Source organism: Engystomops pustulosus, chromosome 2, assembly GCF_040894005.1.
Source record: "Engystomops pustulosus chromosome 2, aEngPut4.maternal, whole genome shotgun sequence".
Lineage (NCBI taxonomy): Eukaryota > Metazoa > Chordata > Amphibia > Anura > Leptodactylidae > Engystomops > Engystomops pustulosus.
The window spans coordinates 250,118,830-250,140,764 of record NC_092412.1 but is presented as its reverse complement, the minus strand read 5'-3'; the positions used below and the strand labels follow the sequence as shown (position 1 = coordinate 250,140,764).

The 21,935-nt window shown below is 47.7% G+C and overlaps 2 protein-coding genes across 3 annotated transcripts in view; both read right to left on the bottom strand.

The window, feature by feature from the left end:
- Positions 1–10,842, bottom strand: part of LOC140119600 (interferon-induced GTP-binding protein Mx2-like) — an 87,949-nt gene extending 77,107 nt beyond the window's left edge. The window contains exon 1 of the mRNA XM_072138811.1: positions 10,772–10,842. The gene's annotated coding sequence lies outside the window, so the exon portion shown is untranslated. The remainder of the gene's footprint in view (positions 1–10,771) is intronic.
- Positions 1–20,834, bottom strand: part of LOC140119599 (interferon-induced GTP-binding protein Mx1-like) — a 55,982-nt gene extending 35,148 nt beyond the window's left edge. Inside the window, exons 1-4 of one of the 2 annotated variants that reach the window (XM_072138809.1) lie at positions 20,740–20,834; positions 10,772–10,864; positions 1,297–1,397; positions 546–586 (exon numbers count right to left, since the gene is read on the bottom strand). In XM_072138809.1, coding sequence (XP_071994910.1) covers positions 546–586; positions 1,297–1,378 — 123 coding nt within the window. In that variant the 5' untranslated portion in view covers positions 1,379–1,397; positions 10,772–10,864; positions 20,740–20,834. Of the gene's footprint in view, positions 1–545; positions 587–1,296; positions 1,398–10,771; positions 10,865–20,739 lie in introns of those variants that run through there. The other variant, XM_072138810.1, reaches the window with a different exon arrangement.
- Between the last annotated feature and the right edge of the window lie 1,101 nt (positions 20,835–21,935).

The window sequence follows — 21,935 nt, the reverse complement described above, 5'->3', positions numbered from 1 at the left end:
GGATGCCTATATAATGACAGCTTAGATACAGAGGCTCAGCTCTATGAATGGTAGACACCGCAGTTATATTGTGTGTATATCCGCTGTACATGGTGGATTACACTTCCTGTAGCCTTTGCAGCTGTATATATTTCTCAGTAGCAGCAGTTACTTGTATATATTCTGACCGACTGCTACTTCTCAAATGAAAGGGTTAATGCTTTCCTAAGGGAAGGGGTGAAATGTCTGGCAGTTTATCATCACAAATCCCAGTGTTCAGAGTAAGGGTGAAGGATTTGTGATACTTAAATTGCATCAAATTGATCAAAGTGTTGAACAGCGACTTGTGGCTTACAAAGTAATGGTTTATCAGGTACCAACTCCGGAAAACAGTTTAAAAAGTTGGGCACCAATGTTATACAGATTTTTTAATGCAAATTTTTAGAAATGATAGCACATTATGCATAGTTTATCTTCCCTATTGCTTCTGTAGGGGACTACCTTAACTCACTGCCATACCATATCATGGAAACATAGGTTGGTACTGCAGATATTGGGTTCCTTACCATGTTCTCTCCATCTAGATGGTGATGCTGTGGAGCAAAGCCTGGAAATGATAAAGGCAGAAACATTGAATGAACCTGAGAGTCTACACACATCTGCCGTAGATTCAGAGCAACGAATAGACGACATGTAATTGTTCTCTTAACCCCCGTCCTGGACACATCCCATGCTGTGGGGCTATTATGACCTGGTAGGCACAGAAGTTGTGCCAATGCAAGATCATGGGGTTTGTGGTTGTGTTATTGCCCAATTACTCTATGTGACTATTTAGGTTGTGGCCCTCAATGGCGGTGGCTGTGGGCCTATGGGGTCTACTAGGGACATAAGTTTAGTCCTATGGCTTGGGCTAATGGACGGCCTCTCTATTAGGACAATTGCACTGCGAGGCTTGGGTTCACCATATGGACAAACATCTTGGTCCCCTGTTGGATGTTTAAGAACCTGTTTGGTACAATCTTCTGTACCTGTGGTCTATTTATGGAACCTTTCTCCACCTGAGTTTACAGTTCTAAACTTTGATAATTCCTGTAAAGTTAGTAAAGTTACCAAGTCGAGGTCAAATCTGTGCTTTGACCTCGGCTTGTTAACCAGACTCCAAACCCTTTCCACTTGCCGTGAACGTTACCTTTATATTGGACCGAATGAACCCTGTGTGCCATGAACTAGGGTTGGGCACTGACCACATTTTGGCAAATTTAGCATTTTAGGAGTAAAAAAAAACCCCAAACTTTTCATCATGTGATCGATATTTACCTGGAACATTTCCCAGATGAACGATCATGTTTGGATTTTTCTTCAGAGATGGTTTTGCAAAGAGAAATTTTTGGTTCTGCATGTTGCAATATTTTTAGTTCCTGTTGCGATGTTAATTGAAAAATACATGATTAGTGATAGATCAACATCTGGAAATCTAATCTAACGGGTCAATGATATCTAAATACAGGAGGAACAGAGCTGGGAGACAATGGGAGTGTCCCCTGTAGGTGGAACAATCCCCCAAATCTTCTCGGGGATGTTAAAGGACATCTACCACCAGGATGAAGGATTGTAAACCCAGCACACTGACATACTGGTGTGCGCCCCCTCTGGCAGGTTCTGCTCTTCTTTTAGCTTCTTATGCCCTCGGTTTTAAAATAATGCAAATGAGCCTTAGGGGCTCCAGGCTCCATAGGAGTTAATGCAAGGGTATAAGAAGCTAAAAGAAGAGCAGATCCTGCCAGAAGGGATGCACACCAGTATGTCAGTGTGCTGGGTTTACAATCCTTCATCCTGGTGGTAGATGTTATTCTTCATTTGTCTGGTTCCTACTGTGAGTACACGGTGCATATCCCTTTACAATGTCCTAGAAAAGATTGAGGAAAAACAGAGACCAGCAAGAAAATGTACATCAAACTTTCAGCTCTCCCTCTGTCCATGACACAAGCCGTAGACTTACCTGCCGTGCAGATGACCACTATAAGTGTAGAGCGAGGGAACCCTAATATTCCAGTCCTGCAACTGCATATCATCTGCTCGTTGCATTTTTATGTGACTAATCTTGGAAAATGTGTTTGATGTTTGGTCTCCAAAAGCAGAATACTGTATTATTAAAGGGGTTGTCCATTTTATCTCATGTTTTTGTAATATGTTTATTAATATGGGGGGCAAGATATTGGGTAATTAAATTTTCATCTATTAATAGTTCTTCTCTACTTTATATGTAAAGTGACGTCTCCTGTGTATATCCCTATCAGTCAGACATTCCTGACCATAAAATGGTTACAGATGGAGGGTCATGTGATCTCTATCTGTCCATGAACAATCGCCCTGCCAGGACCTTCATATTATATTCATGAATATGATCAAAAGATCTTGGCAGGGTAATTGCTCATGGACAGATAGAGATCACATGACCCTCCATCTGCGGCCATTTTATGGTCAGGAATCTCTGGCTGATGAGGTAACAGACAGGAGGCTTCACTTTATATATCAAGAAAGCGGAACAGAACTATTACTAGATGGATATTGGTAAATTACCTCATATCCTGCCCCCCACACTTACACACACATTACAAAAACATGAGGTAAGTGGACAATCCCTTTAAAGCCTTTGCTGTTTTATTCTCTGAAGCTCATAGTTGGGTGTTAAGAATTGGTTCCTTAAATCACCCCACCTATGGAAGAGAGGAAGGGTCCGAGAAGAGTCTGAGGATTCCTGGGCCACCAGCCGAGTCGCTGGCTTGAGGTTCTAAATCACAAGTCCTGGGTCTCAGTTACAGGGACACCTGTATTCTGGAGAGGGGATTGTAGATACATGGCAGACACAGGAGGACGTCTCCTATAGGTAACAGATGAAGTGTTTTCTTAGATCCCCTTACTATGGGCCAATACATCAGGTCTGTAGTGGTGGGAACATTTTTGGGGCAGATTTACTTACCCGGTCCATTCGCCATCTAGCGGCGCGTTCTCTGCGCTGGATTCGGGTCCGGCCGGGATTTATAAAGGTAGCTCCTCCGCCGTCCACCAGGTGTCGCTGCTGCGCTGAAAAGCATTTGAATGCGCTGGAGTACACCTGCTCGGGCTGAGTGAAGGTAAGTGCAAGCTCTGCAACCGATTTTTTTTTTTAATGCGGCGGTTTTTCCGAATCCGTCGGGTTTTCATTCGGCCACGCCCCCCGATTTCTGTCGCGTGCATGCCGGGACCGATGCGCCAAAATCCGATCGCATGAGCCAAAATCCCGGGGCAATTCAGGGGAAATCGGCGCAAATCGGAAATATTCGGGTAACCCATCGGGAAAACGCGAATCGGGCCCTTAGTAAATGACCCCCTTTGTGTCAGTCATGTGTCACGTAATGGGGGTCATTTACTAAGGGCCCCGATTCGCGGTTTCCCGACGTGTTACCCGAATATTTCCGATTTGCGCTGATTTCCCGTGAATTGCCCCGGGAATTTGGCGCAAGCGATTGGATTGTGGCGCATCGGCGCTGGCATGCACGCGACAGAAATCGGGGGCGTGGCCGAACGAAAACCCGACGGATTCAGAAAAACCGCCGTGTTTAAAAAAAAAAATGTGTCGCGGAGCTTGCACTTACCTTCACTAGGAATAGGCCGGTGAACTTGAGTGCGTTCCGATGCTCTTCAGCGCAGCAGCGCCACCTGGTGGACGTCAGAGGAACTACCTTAATGAATCCCGGCCGGTCCCGAATCCACCGCAGAGAACGCGCCGCTGGATCACGAATGGACCGGGTAAGTAAATCGGCCCCAATGTGCAAGAAGCTGTGGGGTGGTGCGACCCCAAGAATGGATCTTACTGGTAGAACCTATGTCTCCCTGTGATACTGAGCAAAATATTTACTGGGTCAGCAGTTGAATGCAGACTCCAGAAAGTGCATTATAGACGGCAACTACTCTAGTAGTTTTTGGAGAGTTGGCAAGTATGTCTTACCCCCTGTAGGAGCAAAGGATAAAGCACGACCATTCAGCTGAGTCCTGCCACCCCCAACCCTCCCCTAATATATACTATAACCCTCATCCCTCCTCTCCTGTATACTATAACCCCCATTCCTCCTCTCCTATATACTATAACCCCCATTCCTCCTCTCCTATATACTATAACCCCCATTCCTCCTCTCCTATATACTATAACCCCCATTCCTCCTCTCCTATATACTATAACCCCCATTCCTCCTCTCCTATATAGTATAACCCCCATCCCTCCTCTCCTATATACTATAACCCCCATCCCTCCTCTCCTATATACTATAACCCCCATTCCTCCTCTCCTTTATACTATAACCCCCATCCCTCCTCTTCTATATACTATAACCCCCATTCCTCCTCTCCTATATACTATAACCCCCATTCCTCCTCTCCTATATACTATAACCCCCATTCCTCCTCTCCTATATACTATAACCCCCATTCCTCCTCTCCTATATACTATAACCCCCATTCCTCCTCTCCTATATACTATAACCCCCATCCCTCCTCTCCTATATACTATAACCCCACCCCTCCTCTTCTATATACTATAACCCCCATTCCTCCTCTCCTATATACTATAACCCCCATTCCTCCTCTCCTATATACTATAACCACCATTCCTCCTCTCCTATATGCTATAACCCCCATTCCTCCTCTCCTATATACTATAACCCCCATTCCTCCTCTCCTATATACTATAACCCCCATTCCTCCTCTCCTATATACTATAACCCCCATTCCTCCTCTCCTATATACTATAACCCCCATCCCTCCTCTTCTATATACTATAACCCCCATTCCTCCTCTCCTATATACTATAACCCCCATCCCTCCTCTTCTATATACTATAACCCCCATCCCTCCTCTTCTATATACTCTAACCCCCATCCCTCCTCTTCTATATACTATAACCCCCATTCCTCCTCTTCTATATACTATAACCCCCATTCCTCCTCTCCTATATACTATAACCCCCATTCCTCCTCTCCTATATACTATAACCCCCATTCCTCCTCTCCTATATACTATAACCCCCATTCCTCCTCTTCTATATACTATAACCCCCATTCCTCCTCTCCTATATACTATAACCCCTATCCCTCCTCTTCTATATACTATAACCCCCATTCCTCCTCTCCTATATACTATAACCCCCATCCCTCCTCTTCTATATACTATAACCCCCATTCCTCCTCTCCTATATACTATAACCCCCATCCCTCCTCTTCCATATACTATAACCCCCATTCCTCCTCTCCTATATACTATAACCCCCATTCCTCCTCTCCTATATACTATAACCCCCATTCCTCCTCTCCTATATACTATAACCCCCATTCCTCCTCTTCTATATACTATAACCCCCATTCCTCCTCTCCTATATACTATAACCCCTATCCCTCCTCTTCTATATACTATAACCCCCATTCCTCCTCTCCTATATACTATAACCCCCATTCCTCCTCTCCTATATACTATAACCCCCATTCCCCCTCTTCTATATACTATAACCCCCATCCCTCCTCTTCCATATACTATAACCCCCATTCCTCCTCTCCTATATACTATAACCCCCATCCCTCCTCTCCTATATACTATAACCCCCATTGCCCCTCTCCTATATACTATAACCCCCATTCCTCCTCTCCTATATACTATAACCCCCATCCCTCCTCTCCTATATACTATAACCCCCATCCCTCCTCTCCTATATACTATAACCCCCATTCCTCCTCTCCTATATACTATAACCCCCATTCCTCCTCTCCTATATACTATAACCCCCATTCCTCCTCTCCTATATGCTATAACCCCCATTCCTCCTCTCCGATATACTATAACCCCCATTCCTCCTCTCCTATATACTATAACCCCCATTCCTCCTCTCCTATATACTATAACCCCCATTCCTCCTCTCCTATATACTATAACCCCCATTCCTCCTCTCCTATATACTATAACCCCCATCCCTCCTCTTCTATATACTATAACCCCCATTCCTCCTCTCCTATATACTATAACCCCCATCCCTCCTCTTCTATATACTATAACCCCCATCCCTCCTCTTCTATATACTATAACCCCCATTCCTCCTCTCCTATATACTATAACCCCCATTCCTCCTCTCCTATATACTATAACCCCCATTCCTCCTCTCCTATATACTATAACCCCCATTCCTCCTCTCCTATATACTATAACCCCCATTCCTCCTCTCCTATATACTATAACCCCCATTCCTCCTCTCCTATATACTATAACCCCCATTCCTCCTCTCCTATATACTATAACCCCCATCCCTCCTCTCCTATATGCTATAACCCCTATCCCTCCTCTTCTATATACTATAACCCCCATTCCTCCTCTCCTATATACTATAACCCCCATTCCTCCTCTTCTATATACTATAACCCCCATTCCTCCTCTCCTATATACTATAACCCCCATTCCTCCTCTTCTATATACTATAACCCCCATTCCTCCTCTCCTATATACTATAACCCCCATTCCTCCTCTCCTATATACTATAACCCCCATTCCTCCTCTCCTATATACTATAACACCCATTCCTCCTCTCCTATATACTATAACCCCCATTCCTCCTCTCCTATATACTATAACCCCCATTCCTCCTCTCCTATATACTATAACCCCCATTCCTGCTCTCCTATATACTATAACACCCATTCCTCCTCTCCTATATACTATAACCCCCATTCCCCCTCTCTTATATACTATAACCCCCATTCCTCCTCTCCTATATACTATAACCCCCATTCCTCCTCTCCTATATACTATAACCCCCATTCCTCCTCTCCTATATACTATAACACCCCATTCCTCCTCTCCTATATACTATAACCCCCATTCCTCCTCTCCTATATACTATAACCCCCATTCCTCCTCTCCTATATACTATAACCCCCATTCCTCCTCTCCTATATACTATAACCCCCATTCCTCCTCTCCTATATACTATAACCCCCATTCCTCCTCTCCTATATACTATAACCCCCATTCCTCCTCTCCTATATACTATAACCCCCATTCCTCCTCTCCTATATACTATAACCCCCATTCCTCCTCTCCTATATACTATAACCCCCATTCCTCCTCTCCTATATACTATAACCACCCATTCCTCCTCTCCTATATACTATAACCACCCATTCCTCCTCTCCTATATACTATAACCCCCATCCCTCCTCTCCTATATGCTATAACCCCTATCCTCCTCTTCTATATACTATAACCCCCATTCCTCCTCTCCTATATACTATAACCCCCATTCCTCCTCTCCTATATACTATAACCCCCATTCCTCCTCTCCTATATACTATAACACCCATTCCTCCTCTCCTATATACTATAACCCCCATTCCTCCTCTCCTATATACTATAACCCCCATTCCTCCTCTCCTATATACTATAACCCCCATTCCTGCTCTCCTATATACTATAACACCCATTCCTCCTCTCCTATATACTATAACCCCCATTCCCCTCTCTTATATACTATAACCCCCATTCCTCCTCTCCTATATACTATAACCCCCATTCCTCCTCTCCTATATACTATAACCCCCATTCCTCCTCTCCTATATACTATAACCCCCATTCCTCCTCTCCTATATACTATAACCCCCATTCCTCCTCTCCTATATACTATAACCCCCATTCCTCCTCTCCTATATACTATAACCCCCATTCCTCCTCTCCTATATACTATAACCCCCATTCCTCCTCTCCTATATACTATAACCCCCATTCCTCCTCTCCTATATACTATAACCCCCATTCCTGCTCTCCTATATACTATAACACCCATTCCTCCTCTCCTATATACTATAACCCCCATTCCCCCTCTCCTATATACTATAACCCCCATTCCTCCTCTCCTATATACTATAACCCCCATTCCTCCTCTCCTATATACTATAACCCCCATTCCTCCTCTCCTATATACTATAACCCCCATTCCTCCTCTCCTATATACTATAACCCCCATTCCTCCTCTCCTATATACTATAACCCCCATTCCTCCTCTCCTATATACTATAACCCCCATTCCTCCTCTCCTATATACTATAACCCCCATTCCTCCTCTCCTATATACTATCACCCCCATTCCTCCTCTCCTATATACTATAACCCCCATTCCTCCTCTCCTATATACTATAACACCCATTCCTCCTCTCCTATATACTATAACCCCCATTCCCCTCTCTTATATACTATAACCCCCATTCCTCCTCTCCTATATACTATAACCCCCATTCCTCCTCTCCTATATACTATAACCCCCATTCCTCCTCTCCTATATACTATAACACCCATTCCTCCTCTCCTATATACTATAACCCCCATCCCTCCTCTTCTATATACTATAACCCCCATTCCTCCTCTCCTATATACTATAACACCCATTCCTCCTCTCCTATATACTATAACCCCCATTCCCCCTCTCTTATATACTATAACCCCCATTCCTCCTCTCCTATATACTATAACCCCCATTCCTCCTCTCCTATATACTATAACCCCCATTCCTCCTCTCCTATATACTATAACACCCATTCCTCCTCTCCTATATACTATAACCCCCATTCCTCCTCTCCTATATACTATAACCCCCATTCCTCCTCTCCTATATACTATAACCCCCATTCCTCCTCTCCTATATACTATAACCCCCATTCCTCCTCTCCTATATACTATAACCCCCATTCCTCCTCTCCTATATACTATAACCCCCATTCCTCCTCTCCTATATACTATAACCACCCATTCCTCCTCTCCTATATACTATAACCACCCATTCCTCCTCTCCTATATACTATAACCCCCATTCTTCCTCTCCTATATACTATAACCCCCATTCCTCCTCTCCTATATACTATAACCCCCATTCCTCCTCTCCTATATACTATAACCCCCATTCCTCCTCTCCTATATACTATAACCCCCATTCCTCCTCTCCTATATACTATAACCCCCATTCCTCCTCTCCTATATACTATAACCCCCATTCCTCCTCTCCTATATACTATAACTCCATCCCCCCTCTCCTATATACTATAACCCCCATTCCTCCTCTCCTATATACTATAACCCCCATTCCTCCTCTCCTATATACTATAACCCCCAATGCTCCCTCTCCTATATACTATAACCCCCATTCCTCCTCTCCTATATACTATAACCCCCATTCCTCCTCTCCGATATACTATAACACCCATTCCTCCTCTCCTATATACTATAACCCCCATTCTTCCTCTCCTATATACTATAACCCCCATTCCCCCTCTCCTATATAGTATCACCCCCATTCCTCCTCTCCTGTATACTATAACCCCCATTCCTCCTCTCCTATATACTATAACCCCCATTCCTCCTCTCCTATATACTATAACCCCCATTCCTCCTCTCCTATATACTATAACCCCCATTCCTCCTCTCCTATATACTATAACCCCCATTCCTCCTCTTCTATATACTATAACCCCCATTCCTCCTCTCCTATATACTATAACCCCCACTCCTCCTCTCTCCTATATACTATAACCCCCATCCCTCCTCTCCTATATACTATAACCCCAATTCCTCCTCTCCTATATACTATAACCTCCATCCCCCCTCTCCTATATACTATAACCCCCATTCCTCCTCTCCTATATACTATAACCTCCATCCCCCCTCTCCTATATACTATAACCACCCATTCCTCCTCTCCTATATACTATAACCCCCATTCTTCCTCTCCTATATACTATAACCCCCATTCCTCCTCTCCTATATACTATAACCCCCATTCCTCCTCTCCTATATACTATAACCCCCATTCCTCCCCTCCTATATACTATAACCCTCATCCCTCCTCTCCTATATACTATAACCCTTATTGTTCCGCTTCTATCTACTATAACATTCCTTCGCCTCTGTATACTGTTACCCTCATGACACCACAATTTTATGATATAAACCTCATTTAAAGAGATAATAATGAAAAAATACTAAAAGAAAAGAAATTATAAAACAAATGCCTACACATTACATCAGAAAATGTTACCAATAAAATCTACAACTCTCTCCACAAAAACCAAGACCTCACACAGCTCCATTGAACAAAATATGCAAAAATTTTTGGGTCTTGAAAGATGGAAAACAAAGAAACTTTTTAAAAATGGTTTTATTGTGCAATCAAAACAAAAACTTACATATAAAGAATGTATTGTCCCTGTGATTTTACCGATGATGAGTTGGGTGGGGACCCTACATCCAGCACCCCCACAGATCAGCTCTTCTCAGCACTTGATAAAAGGTGAATAAGAAAGGCAGCAGACAGCGCCATTCTCTGTCTGGTGGTCAGACACACTTACTGCAGGTTAGCTCCTATTCATATGGGAGCTGATCTGGGGTAACATGGTAACCCGTTTTCTTCTCTTTGGTGTAATAAAAAGAAGAAATTTGTCACATCTGCGGTCATATCCCCACCCCTGGGGCACCAAGATGCTCATTTGTATACAGAAAAAAAACAGAAGAAATTCGGAAAATAATTGACCACTGGAAAACAGGAAAGGTAAGTCCGGAAAGCGGATACAGCGCCCTACACAGCGTTATGTTTACTTGTCACCTGATTTGGTAGCTGTCAGCTTCCATTCAATCAGCCCCACTATGTTCTGCCTGGAGATTGCCAGATATAAGATGTGTGATGTATAACCAGGGAGTAGAGGAAGGATCTGTAGTATCTGTGCTGAGCACTCACCAGTGTGACGGCCGGGGAATCCTCCTGCAGTCTGCAGCCCGGCCCCTGCATCTGCTGCTCTTATATCCTCTTCTCCTTCCTCAGGAGTCACTTCTACTGAAATGAAACTGAAACTTATTAATATTTCTTTTACCATTTTCTTGACATGTTAGATGTTATATTCTATACTTGCCGTGATTCATGCGCATATATAGGTGTGATGGTGAGTGACACTGGGGGGTCTTGACACTGTCCCCATGTTGGCAGGTTGTGTCTGTAAGGCCAAGTGCTGCTCCCTGCTGGTATTGTGTGTGCAGGGCCCGGTGCTGCTCCCTGCTGGTTGTGTGTGGGGGACCCGGTGCTGCTCCCTGCTGATTGTGTGTGGGGCCCGGTGCTGCTCCCTGCTGGTATTGTGTGTGCAGGGCCTGGTGCTGCTCCCTGCTGGTTGTGTGTGGGGCCGGTGCTGCTTCCTGCTGGTTGTGTGTGGGGCCGGTTCTGTTCCCTGCTGGTATTGTGTGAGCAGGGCCCGGTGCTGCTCCCTGCTGGTATTGTGTGTGCAGGGCCCGGTGCTGCTCCCGGCTGGTTGTGTGTGGGGCCGGTGCTGCTTCCTGCTGGTTGTGTGTGGGGCCCGGTTCTGTTCCCTGCTGGTATTGTGTGAGCAGGGCCCGGTGCTGCTCCCTGCTGGTTGTGTGTGGGAGACCCGGTGCTGATCCCTACTGATTGTGTGTGGGGCCCGGAGCTGCTCCCTGCTGGTTGCGTCTGTAAGCCCCGGTGCTGCTCCCTGCTGGTTGTGTGTGTGGGGCCTGGTGTTGCTCCCTGTTGGTATTGTGTGTGCAGGGCCCGGTGCTGCTCCCTGCTGGTTGTGTGTGGGGCCAGTGCTGCTCCCTGCTGGTTGTGTGTGGGGCCGGTGCTGCTCCCTGCTGGTTGTGTGTGGGGCCCGGAGCTGCTCCCTGCTGGTTGTGTCTGTAATACCCGGTGCTGCTCCCTGCTGGTTGTGTGTGTCGGGCCCGGTGCTGCTCCCTGCTGGTATTGTGTGTGCAGGGCCCGGTGCTGCTCCCTGCTGGTTGTGTGTGGGGCCGGTGCTGCTTCCTGCTGGTTGTGTGTGGGGCCCGGTTCTGTTCCCTGCTGGTATTGTGTGAGCAGGGCCCGGTGCTGCTCCCTGCTGGTTGTGTGTGGGAGACCCGGTGCTGCTCCCTGCTGATTGTGTGTGGGGCCCGGAGCTGCTCCCTGCTGGTTGCGTCTGTAAGGCCCGGTGCTGCTCCCTGCTGGTTGTGTGTGTGGGGCCTGGTGTTGCTCCCTGTTGGTATTGTGTGTGCAGGGCCCGGTGCTGCTCCCTGCTGGTTGTGTGTGGGGCCCGGTTCTGCTCCCTGCTGGTTGTGTGTAGGGGACCAGGTGCTGCTCCCTGCTGGTTGTGTGTTCTGCTCCCTGCTGGTTGTGTGTGCAGGGCCCGGAGCTGCTCCCTGCTGGTTGTGTGTGTGGGGCCCGGTGTTGCTTCCTGCTGGTTGTGTGTGGGGGACCCCGTGCTGCTCCCTGTTGGTTGTGTCTGTAAGGCCCGATGCTGCTCCCTGCTGGTTGTGTGTGTGTGTCCCGATGCTGCTCCCTGCTGGTTGTGTGTGCGGGTCCCAATGCTGATCCCTGCTGGTTGTGTGGGGGGGCCCGGTGCTGCTCCCTGCTGGATGTGTGTGGGGCCCGGTGCTGCCTCCTGCTGGTTGTGTGTGGGTCCCGATGCTGCTCCCTGCTGGTTGTGTGTGGGGGCCTAGTCCTGCTCCCTGCTGGTATTGTGTGTGTGGGGCCCGGTGCTGCCCCCTGCTGGTTGTGTGTGGGGATGTCCCGGTGCTGCCCCTTGCTGGTTGTGCGTGTGGGGCCCGGTTCTGCACTCTGCTGGTTGTGTGTGGGGCCCGGTTCTGCTCCCTGCTGGTTGTGTGTGTGGGTGGCCGGTGCTGCTCCCTGCTGGTTATGTGTGGGGCCGGTGCTGCTCCCTGCTGGTTGTGTGTGGGGCCGGTGCTGCTCCCTGCTGGTTGTGTGTGGGGCCAGTGCTGCTCCCTGCTGGTTATGTGTGGGGCCCGGTGCTGCTCCCTGCTGGTTGTGTGTGGGGCCCGGTGCTGCTCCCTGCTGGTTGTGTGTGGGGCCCGGTGCTGCTCCCTGCTTGTTGTGTGTGGGGCCCGGTGCTGCCCCCTGCTGGTTGTGTGTGGGGCCGGTGCTGCTCCCTGCTGGTTGTGTGTGGGGCCAGTGCTGCTCCCTGCTGGTTATGTGTGGGGCCCGGTGCTGCTCCCTGCTGGTTGTGTGTGGGGCCCGGTGCTGCTCCCTGCTGGTTATGTGTGGGGCCCGGTGCTGCTCCCTGCTGGTTGTGTGTGGGGCCCGGTGCTGCTCCCTGCTGGTTGTGTGTGGGGCCCGGTGCTGCTCCCTGCTTGTTGTGTGTGGGGCCCGGTGCTGCCCCCTGCTGGTTGTGTGTAGGGCCCGGTGCTGCTCCCTGCTGGTTGTGTGTGGGGCCCGGTGCTGCTCCCTGCTGGCTGTGTGTATGAGGGATATGATGAAGTAAGACGTCTGAAGGCGACAGAAATGAAGTCTCCCCCTATGTAACGGTCGATGTAACTTTAACCATAGGAACATCTATAGGGGGGATAAGTATTTGATCCCAGGCTGATTTAGCAATTTTTTTTATTGTAGGTCACTTCAACTGTGAGAGACAGAATCTAGAAAAAACACAGAAAAATCACCTTGTATGATTTTTAAATAACGAACCAGCATTTTATAATAAATAAGTATCTGATACCATAGAACAACAACTTGTTTGCACACGCTGCAGAAGAGATTTTAGACCAGTCCTCCATACACATCTTCTGAAGATCTTTCAGGTTTCAAGGCCGTCACTGGACAACATTAAGTTTCAGTTCCCTCTAAAGATTGAAATGCTTCGTATGGAACAGCTCCTTAGTTGCCCTGGCTCTGCGTTTTGGGTCATTTTTATACTTGAAGACCCAGACATGACCCATCTTCAATGGTAATCCCGATTACCCTTGCAGAAAATCAGTTCATTGACAAGGTCCATCTGGTTAGTTCTGGGCTTCAGGTCAATGACCAAGTCCCTCTGGTTAGTTCTGGGCTTCAGGTCATTGACCAGGTCCTCCTGGGTAGTTCCGGGCTTCAGGTCTTTGACCAGGTCCCTCTGGGTAGTTCCGGGCTTCAGGTCGTTGACCAGGTCCCTCTGGGTAGTTCTGGGCTTCAGGTCATTGACCAGGTCCATCCAGTTAGTTCTGGGCTTCAGGTCATTGACTAGGTCCCTCTGGTTAGTTCTGGGCTTCAGGTCATTGACCAGGTCCCTCTGGTTAGTTCTGGGCTTCAGGTCATTGACCAGGTCCTCCTGGGTAGTTCCGGGCTTCAGGTCTTTGACCAGGTCCCTCTGGGTAGTTCCGGGCTTCAGGTCGTTGACCAGGTCCCTCTGGGTAGTTCTGGGCTTCAGGTCATTGACCAGGTCCATCCAGTTAGTTCTGGGCTTCAGGTCATTGACTAGGTCCCTCTGGTTAGTTCTGGGCTTCAGATCATTGACCAGGTCCCTCTGGTTAGTTCTGGGCTTCAGGTCATTGACCAGGTCCTCCTGGGTAGTTCCGGGCTTCAGGTCTTTGACCAGGTCCCTCTGGGTAGTTCCGGGCTTCAGGTCATTGACCAGGTCCCTCTGGGTAGTTCTGGGCTTCAGGTCATTGACCAGGTCCATCCAGTTAGTTCTGGGCTTCAGGTCATTGACTAGGTCCCTCTGGTTAGTTCTGGGCTTCAGGTCATTGACCAGGTCCCTCTGGTTAGTTCTGGGCTTCAGGTCATTGACCTGGTCCCTCTGGTTAGTTCTAGGCTTCAGGTCATTGACCGGTCCCCTTGGGTAGTTCTGGGCTTCAGGTCATTGACCAGTTCCTTCTGGGTATTTCTGGGCTTCAGGTCGTTGATCAGGTCCTTCTGGGTATTTCTGGGCTTCAGGTCATTGACCAAGTCCCTCTGGTTAGTTCTGGGCTTTAGGTCATTGGCCAGGTCCTCCTGGGTAGTTCCGGGCTTCAGGTCTTTGACCAGGTCCCTCTGGGTAGTTCCAGGCTTCAGGTCATTGACCAGGTCCCTCTGGGTAGTTCTGGGATTCAGGTCATTGACCAGGTCCATCCAGTTAGTTCTGGGCTTCAGGTCATTGACTAGGTCCCTCTGGTTAGTTCTGGGCTTCAGGTCATTGACCAGGTCTCTTTGGGTAGTTCTGGGCTTCAGGTCATTGACCAGGTCCCTCTGGTTAGTTCTGGGCTTCAGGTCATTGACCAGATCCCTCTGGTTAGTTCTAGGCTTCAGGTCATTGACCAGGTCCCTCTGGGTAGTACTGGGCTTCAGGTCATTGACCAGTTTCTTCTGGGTATTTCTTGGCTTCAGGTCATTGACCAGGTCCCTCTGGTTAGTTCTGGGCTTCAGGTCATTGACCAGGTCCCTCTGGTTAGTTCTGGGCTTCAGGTCATTGACCAGATCCCTCTGGTTAGTTCTAGGCTTCAGGTCATTGACCAGGTCCCTCTGGTTAGTACTGGGCTTCAGGTCATTGACCAGTTCCTTCTGGGTATTTCTGGGCTTCAGGTCGTTGATCAGGTCCTTCTGGGTATTTCTGGGCTTCAGGTCATTGACCAAGTCCCTCTGGTTAGTTCTGGGCTTCAGGTCATTGACCAGGTCCTCCTGGGTAGTTCCGGGCTTCAGGTCTTTGACCAGGTCCCTCTGGGTAGTTCCGGGCTTCAGGTCGTTGACCAGGTCCCTCTGGGTAGTTCTGGGATTCAGGTCATTGACCAGGTCCATCCAGTTAGTTCTGGGCTTCAGGTCATTGACTAGGTCCCTCTGGTTAGTTCGGGGCTTCAGGTCATTGACCAGGTCCCTTTGGGTAGTTCTGGGCTTCAGGTCATTGACCAGGTCCCTCTGGTTAGCTCTGGGCTTCAGGTCATTGACCAGATCCCTCTGGTTAGTTCTAGGCTTCAGGTCATTGACCAGGTCCCTCTGGGTAGTACTGGGCTTCAGGTCATTGACCAGTTCCTTCTGGGTATTTCTGGTCTTCAGGTCATTGACCAGGTCCCTCTGGTTAGTTCTGGGCTACAGGTCATTGACCAGGTCCCTCTAGTTAGTTCTGGGCTTCAGGTCGTTGACCAGGTCCCTCTGAGTAGTTCTGGGCTTCAGGTCATTGACCAGGTCCTCCTGGGTAGTTCCGGGCTTCAGGTCATTGACCAGGTCCCTCTGGTTAGTTCTAGGCTTCAGGTCATTGACCAGGTCCCCTTGGGTAGTTCTGGGCTTCAGGTCATTGACCAGTTCCTTCTGGGTATTTCTGGGCTTCAGGTCGTTGACCAGGTCCTTCTGGGTATTTCTGGGCTTCAGGTCATTGACCAGGTCCATCTGGGTAGTTCTGAGCTTCAGGTCATTGACCAGGTCCTCCTGGGTATTTCCGGGCTTCAGGTCATTGGCCAGGTCCCTTTAGTTAATTCTGGGCTTCAGGTCATTGACCAAGTCCTCCTGGGTATTTCTGGGCTTCAGGTCATTGACCAGGTCCTCCTGAGTATTTCTGGGCTTTAGGTCATTGACCAGGTCCTCCTGGGTATTTCTGGGCTTCAGGTCACTGACCAGGTCCCTTTAGTTAGTTCTGGGCTTCAGGTCATTGACCAGGTCCTCCTGGGTAGTTCTGGGCTGATTCCAGACCTTTCTCCGAATGGTCTGTTGCATGAAGCCCGAGACCGAGAAAGATTGATGGTCATCTAGTGTTTCTCATATTACCTAATAATTGTGCCAAGCCTTGTACAGGTCTAACAGGTGAAATAAATACAGGTAATGAGTGCAAGGTGGGAGGAGCTACTGGCAATGAGTGCAGAGTAGGAGGAGCTTCTTAAAGAAAAACTAACAGTTCTGAAGAGGCAGAATTGGTCGTTGGTAGAAGATCAGATACTTATTTCTTGCAATAAAATTTTAATTAATTATTTAAAAATGATACAATGTGATTTTCTGGATATATTCTTAGATTCCGTCTCTCACAGATCTCTCCATTCTTGGCGGGAGGGCTCTGTGAGAGCCCGTGTGTGTCTGGCAGCAGAGGATGGAGCGCGGCGTCATGAATGGGTGATAGAGGGGGAGGGATCATCATTACAGGAAATCACAACCGAAACTCCTGCATCTCAGGGAATAGAAAGTCTTCCTGGCTCTGAAACTTATTCAGGTAAACAAGTCTGCTATTCTTAAAGGAACAGTCCTGCTAAAAGTCATACATAATATACACGATACTAGATGCAGGGCCTGAGGGGCAGAGTCTGAAAGGAACGGGGTGAACCTAATGCCCGCCCTCCCATGTACTTATATCATGGCCTTAATTATAAGCACAGAGTTAAAAAACGGGTGTGGGGGGTCAAAACAAGTGGGACGCCTGATGGTGAGGGGGGATTAGAGGCCGAGCAACGAGGCTATCAAAACAGTTGTAGGAAGATAGACTCCTGTGTGTTACACATCACCTAGAGACAGGCAGCCATCTTACACATCACCTAGAGACGGGCAGCCATGTTACACATCCCCTAGAGACAGGCAGCCATCTTACACATCCCCTAGAGACAGGCAGCCATGTTACACATCACCTAGAGACATGCAGCCATGTTACACATCACCTAGAGACAGGCAGCCATCTTACACATCACCTAGAGACAGGCAGCCATGTTACACATCACCTAGAGACAGGCAGCCATCTTACACATCACCTAGAGACAGGCAGCCATGTTACACATCACCTAGAGACAGGCAGCCATCTTACACATCACCTAGAAACAGGCAGCCATCTTACACATCACCTAGAGGCAGGCTGCCATGTAATACACATCACCTAGAGGCAGGCTGCCATGTTACACATCACCTAGAGACAGGCAGCCATCTTACACATCACCTAGAGACAGGCAGCCATCTTACACATCACCTAGAGACAGGCAGCCATGTTACACATCCCCTAGAAACAGGCAGCCATCTTACACATCATCTGGAGACAGGCAGCCATGTTACACATCACCTAGAGACAGGCAGCCATGTTACACATCACCTAGAGACATGCAGCCATGTTACACATCACCTAGAGACAGGCAGCCATGTTACACATCACCTAGAGACAGGCAGCCATCTTACACATCACCTAGAGACAGGCAGCCACGTTACACATCACCTAGAGACAGGGAGCCATGTTACACATCACCTAGAGACAGGGAGCCATGTTACACATCACCTAGAGACAGGCAGCCATGTTACACATCATCTGGAGACAGGCAGCCATGTTACACATCATCTAGAGACAGGCAGCCATCTTACACATCATCTGGAGACAGGCAGCCATGTTACACATCACCTAGAGACAGGCAGCCATGTTACACATCACCTAGAGACAGGCAGCCATGGTACACATCACCTAGAGACAGGCAGCCATGTTACACATCACCCAGAGACAGGCAGCCATCTTACACATCACCTAGAGACAGGCAGCCATGTCACACATCGCCTAGAGAAAGGCAGCCATGCTACACATCACCTAGAGACAGACAGCCATCTTACACATAACCTAGAGACAGGCAGCCATGTTACATATCCCATAGAGACAGGAAGCCATGTTACACATCACCTAGAGACAGGCAGCCATGTTCCACATCACCTAGAGACAGGCAGCCATGTTCCACATCTAATAGAGACAGGCAGCCATGTTACACATTACCTAGAGACAGGCAGCCATGTTACACATCACCTAGAGACAGGCAGCCATCTTACACATCACCTAGAAACAGGCAGCCATCTTACACATCACCTAGAGGCAGGCTGCCATGTAATACACATCACCTAGAGGCAGGCAGCCATGTTACACATCACCTAGAGACAGGCAGCCATGTTACACATCATCTGGATACAGGCAGCCATGTTACACATAACCTAGAGACAGGCAGCCATCTTACACATCCCCTAGAGACAGGCAGCCATGTTGCACATCGCCTAGAGACAGGCAGCCATGTCACACATCGCCTAGAGACATGCAGCCATGTTACACATCACCTAGAGACAGGCAGCCATGTTACACATCTAATACAGACAGGCAGCCATCTTACACATCACCTAGAGACTGGCAGCCATGTTACACATCACCTAGAGACAGGAAGCCATGTTACACATCCCCTAGAGACAGGAAGCCATGTTACACATCCCCTAGAGACAGGAAGCCATTTTACACATACCCTAGAGATAGGCAGCCATGTTACACATCACCTAGAGACAGGCAGCCATGTTACACATCACCTAGAGACAGGCAGCCATGTTACACATCACCTAGAGACAGGCAGCCATGTTACACATCACCTAGAGACACGAAGCCATCTTACATACCCCCCAGAGACAGGCAGCCATGTTACACATCACCTAGAGACAGGCAACTATCTTACACATCCCCTAGAGACATGCAGCCATGTTACACATCACCTAGAGACAGGCAGCCATGTTACACATCAGCAAGACATAGGGAGCCATGTTACACATCACCTAGAGACAGGCAGCCATCTTACACATAACCTAGAGACAGGGAGCCATGTTACACATCCCCTAGAGACAGGCAGCCATGTTACACATCACCTAGAGACAGGCAGCCATCTTACACATCCCCTAGAGGCAGGCAGCCATGTTACACATCACCTATAGGCAGGCAGCCATGTTACACATCACCTAGAGACAGGCGGCCATGTTACACATCACCTAGAGACAGGCGGCCATGTTATACATCACCTAGAGACAAACAGCCAATGTATGACATGTAAGATGATTATACCATAAACATATGTTAAAAATGTAAAAGCTGGAGTTCCCCTTTAAGGTGTCCCTGCTATGAATGAGAGCACTATACATCACATCTACCCTTTACTACACTTTCCTTGCCCTGCTGTTACACTGATCATTATCTTCCCCTGTGTGTCATTGTGCAGGTTATAGACCTTATAGCGATAACATAAAGGATTGTGGAAGTGTCTGGTATAAGGAAGTCACACATACAAATGCAGCATTGATACGTCACATTACACAACCTGTTAGTGTCAGGTTAAGAATTGCAGCATCGGAAAATAACTGAGATCCTTCCTGAGGTGGAAACGAAACTTATGAGAATGTTAGAAAAGAAACTGCACTATGAAAACTACAAGGAATTTATCATTATGGACGTTTGTCCCCCATCCACAGGATCGCTGGGTACGGTGATTGAGGATCAGCCTGGGACTTCTGGGATTGACTTGTTCTGCAGGTCATCATATGTCTATTATAATAAAACCCCATTCATCATTGTAAAATGACAAACTTAATGATAGACTTTTATGCTGAGCGTGCACAGAAGATAGAAAAGATTTTCTTGTAGCATCCAGTTGGCCTAGGTAAAAGGTAAGGAAGAGAAGAGAGAACAGGGAGGATGACTCGATCAAAGGATTCCAACAGACATGCCTTGGTAGACTTTGCTAGTGTAACGGCCCACCGGACGGGTCATTACCAACTAAAACACTCCAGTTGGCCTCCTGGCGAGCAGAAGAGAAGGGGCAGGAGGGAGAACAGGGAGGATGACTTGATCAAAGGATTCCAACAGACATGCCTTGGTAGACTTTGCTAGTGTAATGGCCCACCGGACGGGTCATTACCAACTAAAACACTCCAGTTGGCCTCCTGGCGAGCAGAATATAACTCTGAGGATTCCAATGGACCTGGTGGGCTTTCCTGGCAGGCTGCCAGGTATTCTTTAACTCTACTTTTTAAGTGAATTAAAGGGAACCTGCCATTTAAATTCAAGTTAAAAACGTATTCAAAAACTATGATTAAAATGTATTGCCCTTATCCTTACTCCATGACCCAGTAGCCTGAGTTGATCCGCTTACCAGTGTGTCTTCAGCTTCAGCTGCACGGCCTCGTCCTGAAACTTGGCGATATGTGCGTAGTACAGAGAATTATAGCAGGGACCTACCTACCTTATTAGGTAGATCCGTGAAAGTACATTTCCTTTAACCTCTTCTTTACTGCAGCCGTATTTACTGTTGAGGTTGCCCGAAGAACTTTCAGTGCTTATGTGCCCAATTGGTGCCGTCAAGCTAATGCCTCTGCTAGTGTTAGTATCTATGTATTTTGTGTTATCTACATGTATATGGTAACAAAAGCAAGTTCACTGTATAGATACAGAAACAAACACAAGCATACTGTGTAGCTATGGTACCAGAACCAAGCTTAATATTTAGATTTGTTGCTTACTTTATAGATAAGGTAATAGAATTAAAAAAAAATAAAAAAGACAGCAACCTTTCTAATTACCAGACACTGGGGGTCATTTACTAAGGGCCCAATTTGCGTTTTCCCGACGTGTTACCCGAATATTTCCGATTTGCGGATTTATCCCTGAATTGCCCCGGGATTTTGGCACACGCGATGGGATTGTGGCGCATCGGCGCTGGCATGCACGTGACGGAAATCGGGGGTGTGGCCAAACGGAAATCCGACGGATTCGGAAAAACCGCCGCATTTAAAACAAAAAATCTGTTGCGGAGCTTGCACTTACCTTCACTCAGCCCGAGCCGGTGAACTCCAGCGCGTTCCGATGCTCTTCAGCGCAGCAGCGCCACCTGGTGGACGGCGGAGGAACTACCTTAATAAATCCCGGTCAGACCCGAATCCAGCGCAGAGAACGCGCCGCTGGATCGCGAATGGACCGGGTCAGTAAATCTGCCCCACTGAGTAGGGTCCAAGGGTCAGGCAAATAAAAGGAAAAGGCCACAGCATCCAATATAGTGAAGAAGGTGATAAACCTTCTTCACTATATTGGATGCTGTGGCCTTTTCCTTTTATTTGTCGGTAATAGAATCAGTTACTATATAGATGTTGTAACTTAACCAATTTTAATGTATAGTTGCATATCTAACCGATGCAAGCTTACTGTAGAGGTATGGTAACAGAAATGGAAAACAAGGCCTCATTTTGCTACCTTGAAAGGCAGCCCCTTAACATCATGCATGACCTACAAGAAGCCTAATAACATGATGTGGGATTAAACCAAACCGGTCTATCTATTCCAGAAGGAACAGACTCCCAACTGTAGACAGAACTGTTTTGACCTGGTTGGATCTCCTCAGTACAGTGTAGGGAACTGATTTGGCTTGGGACTAGGGTCAGGAAG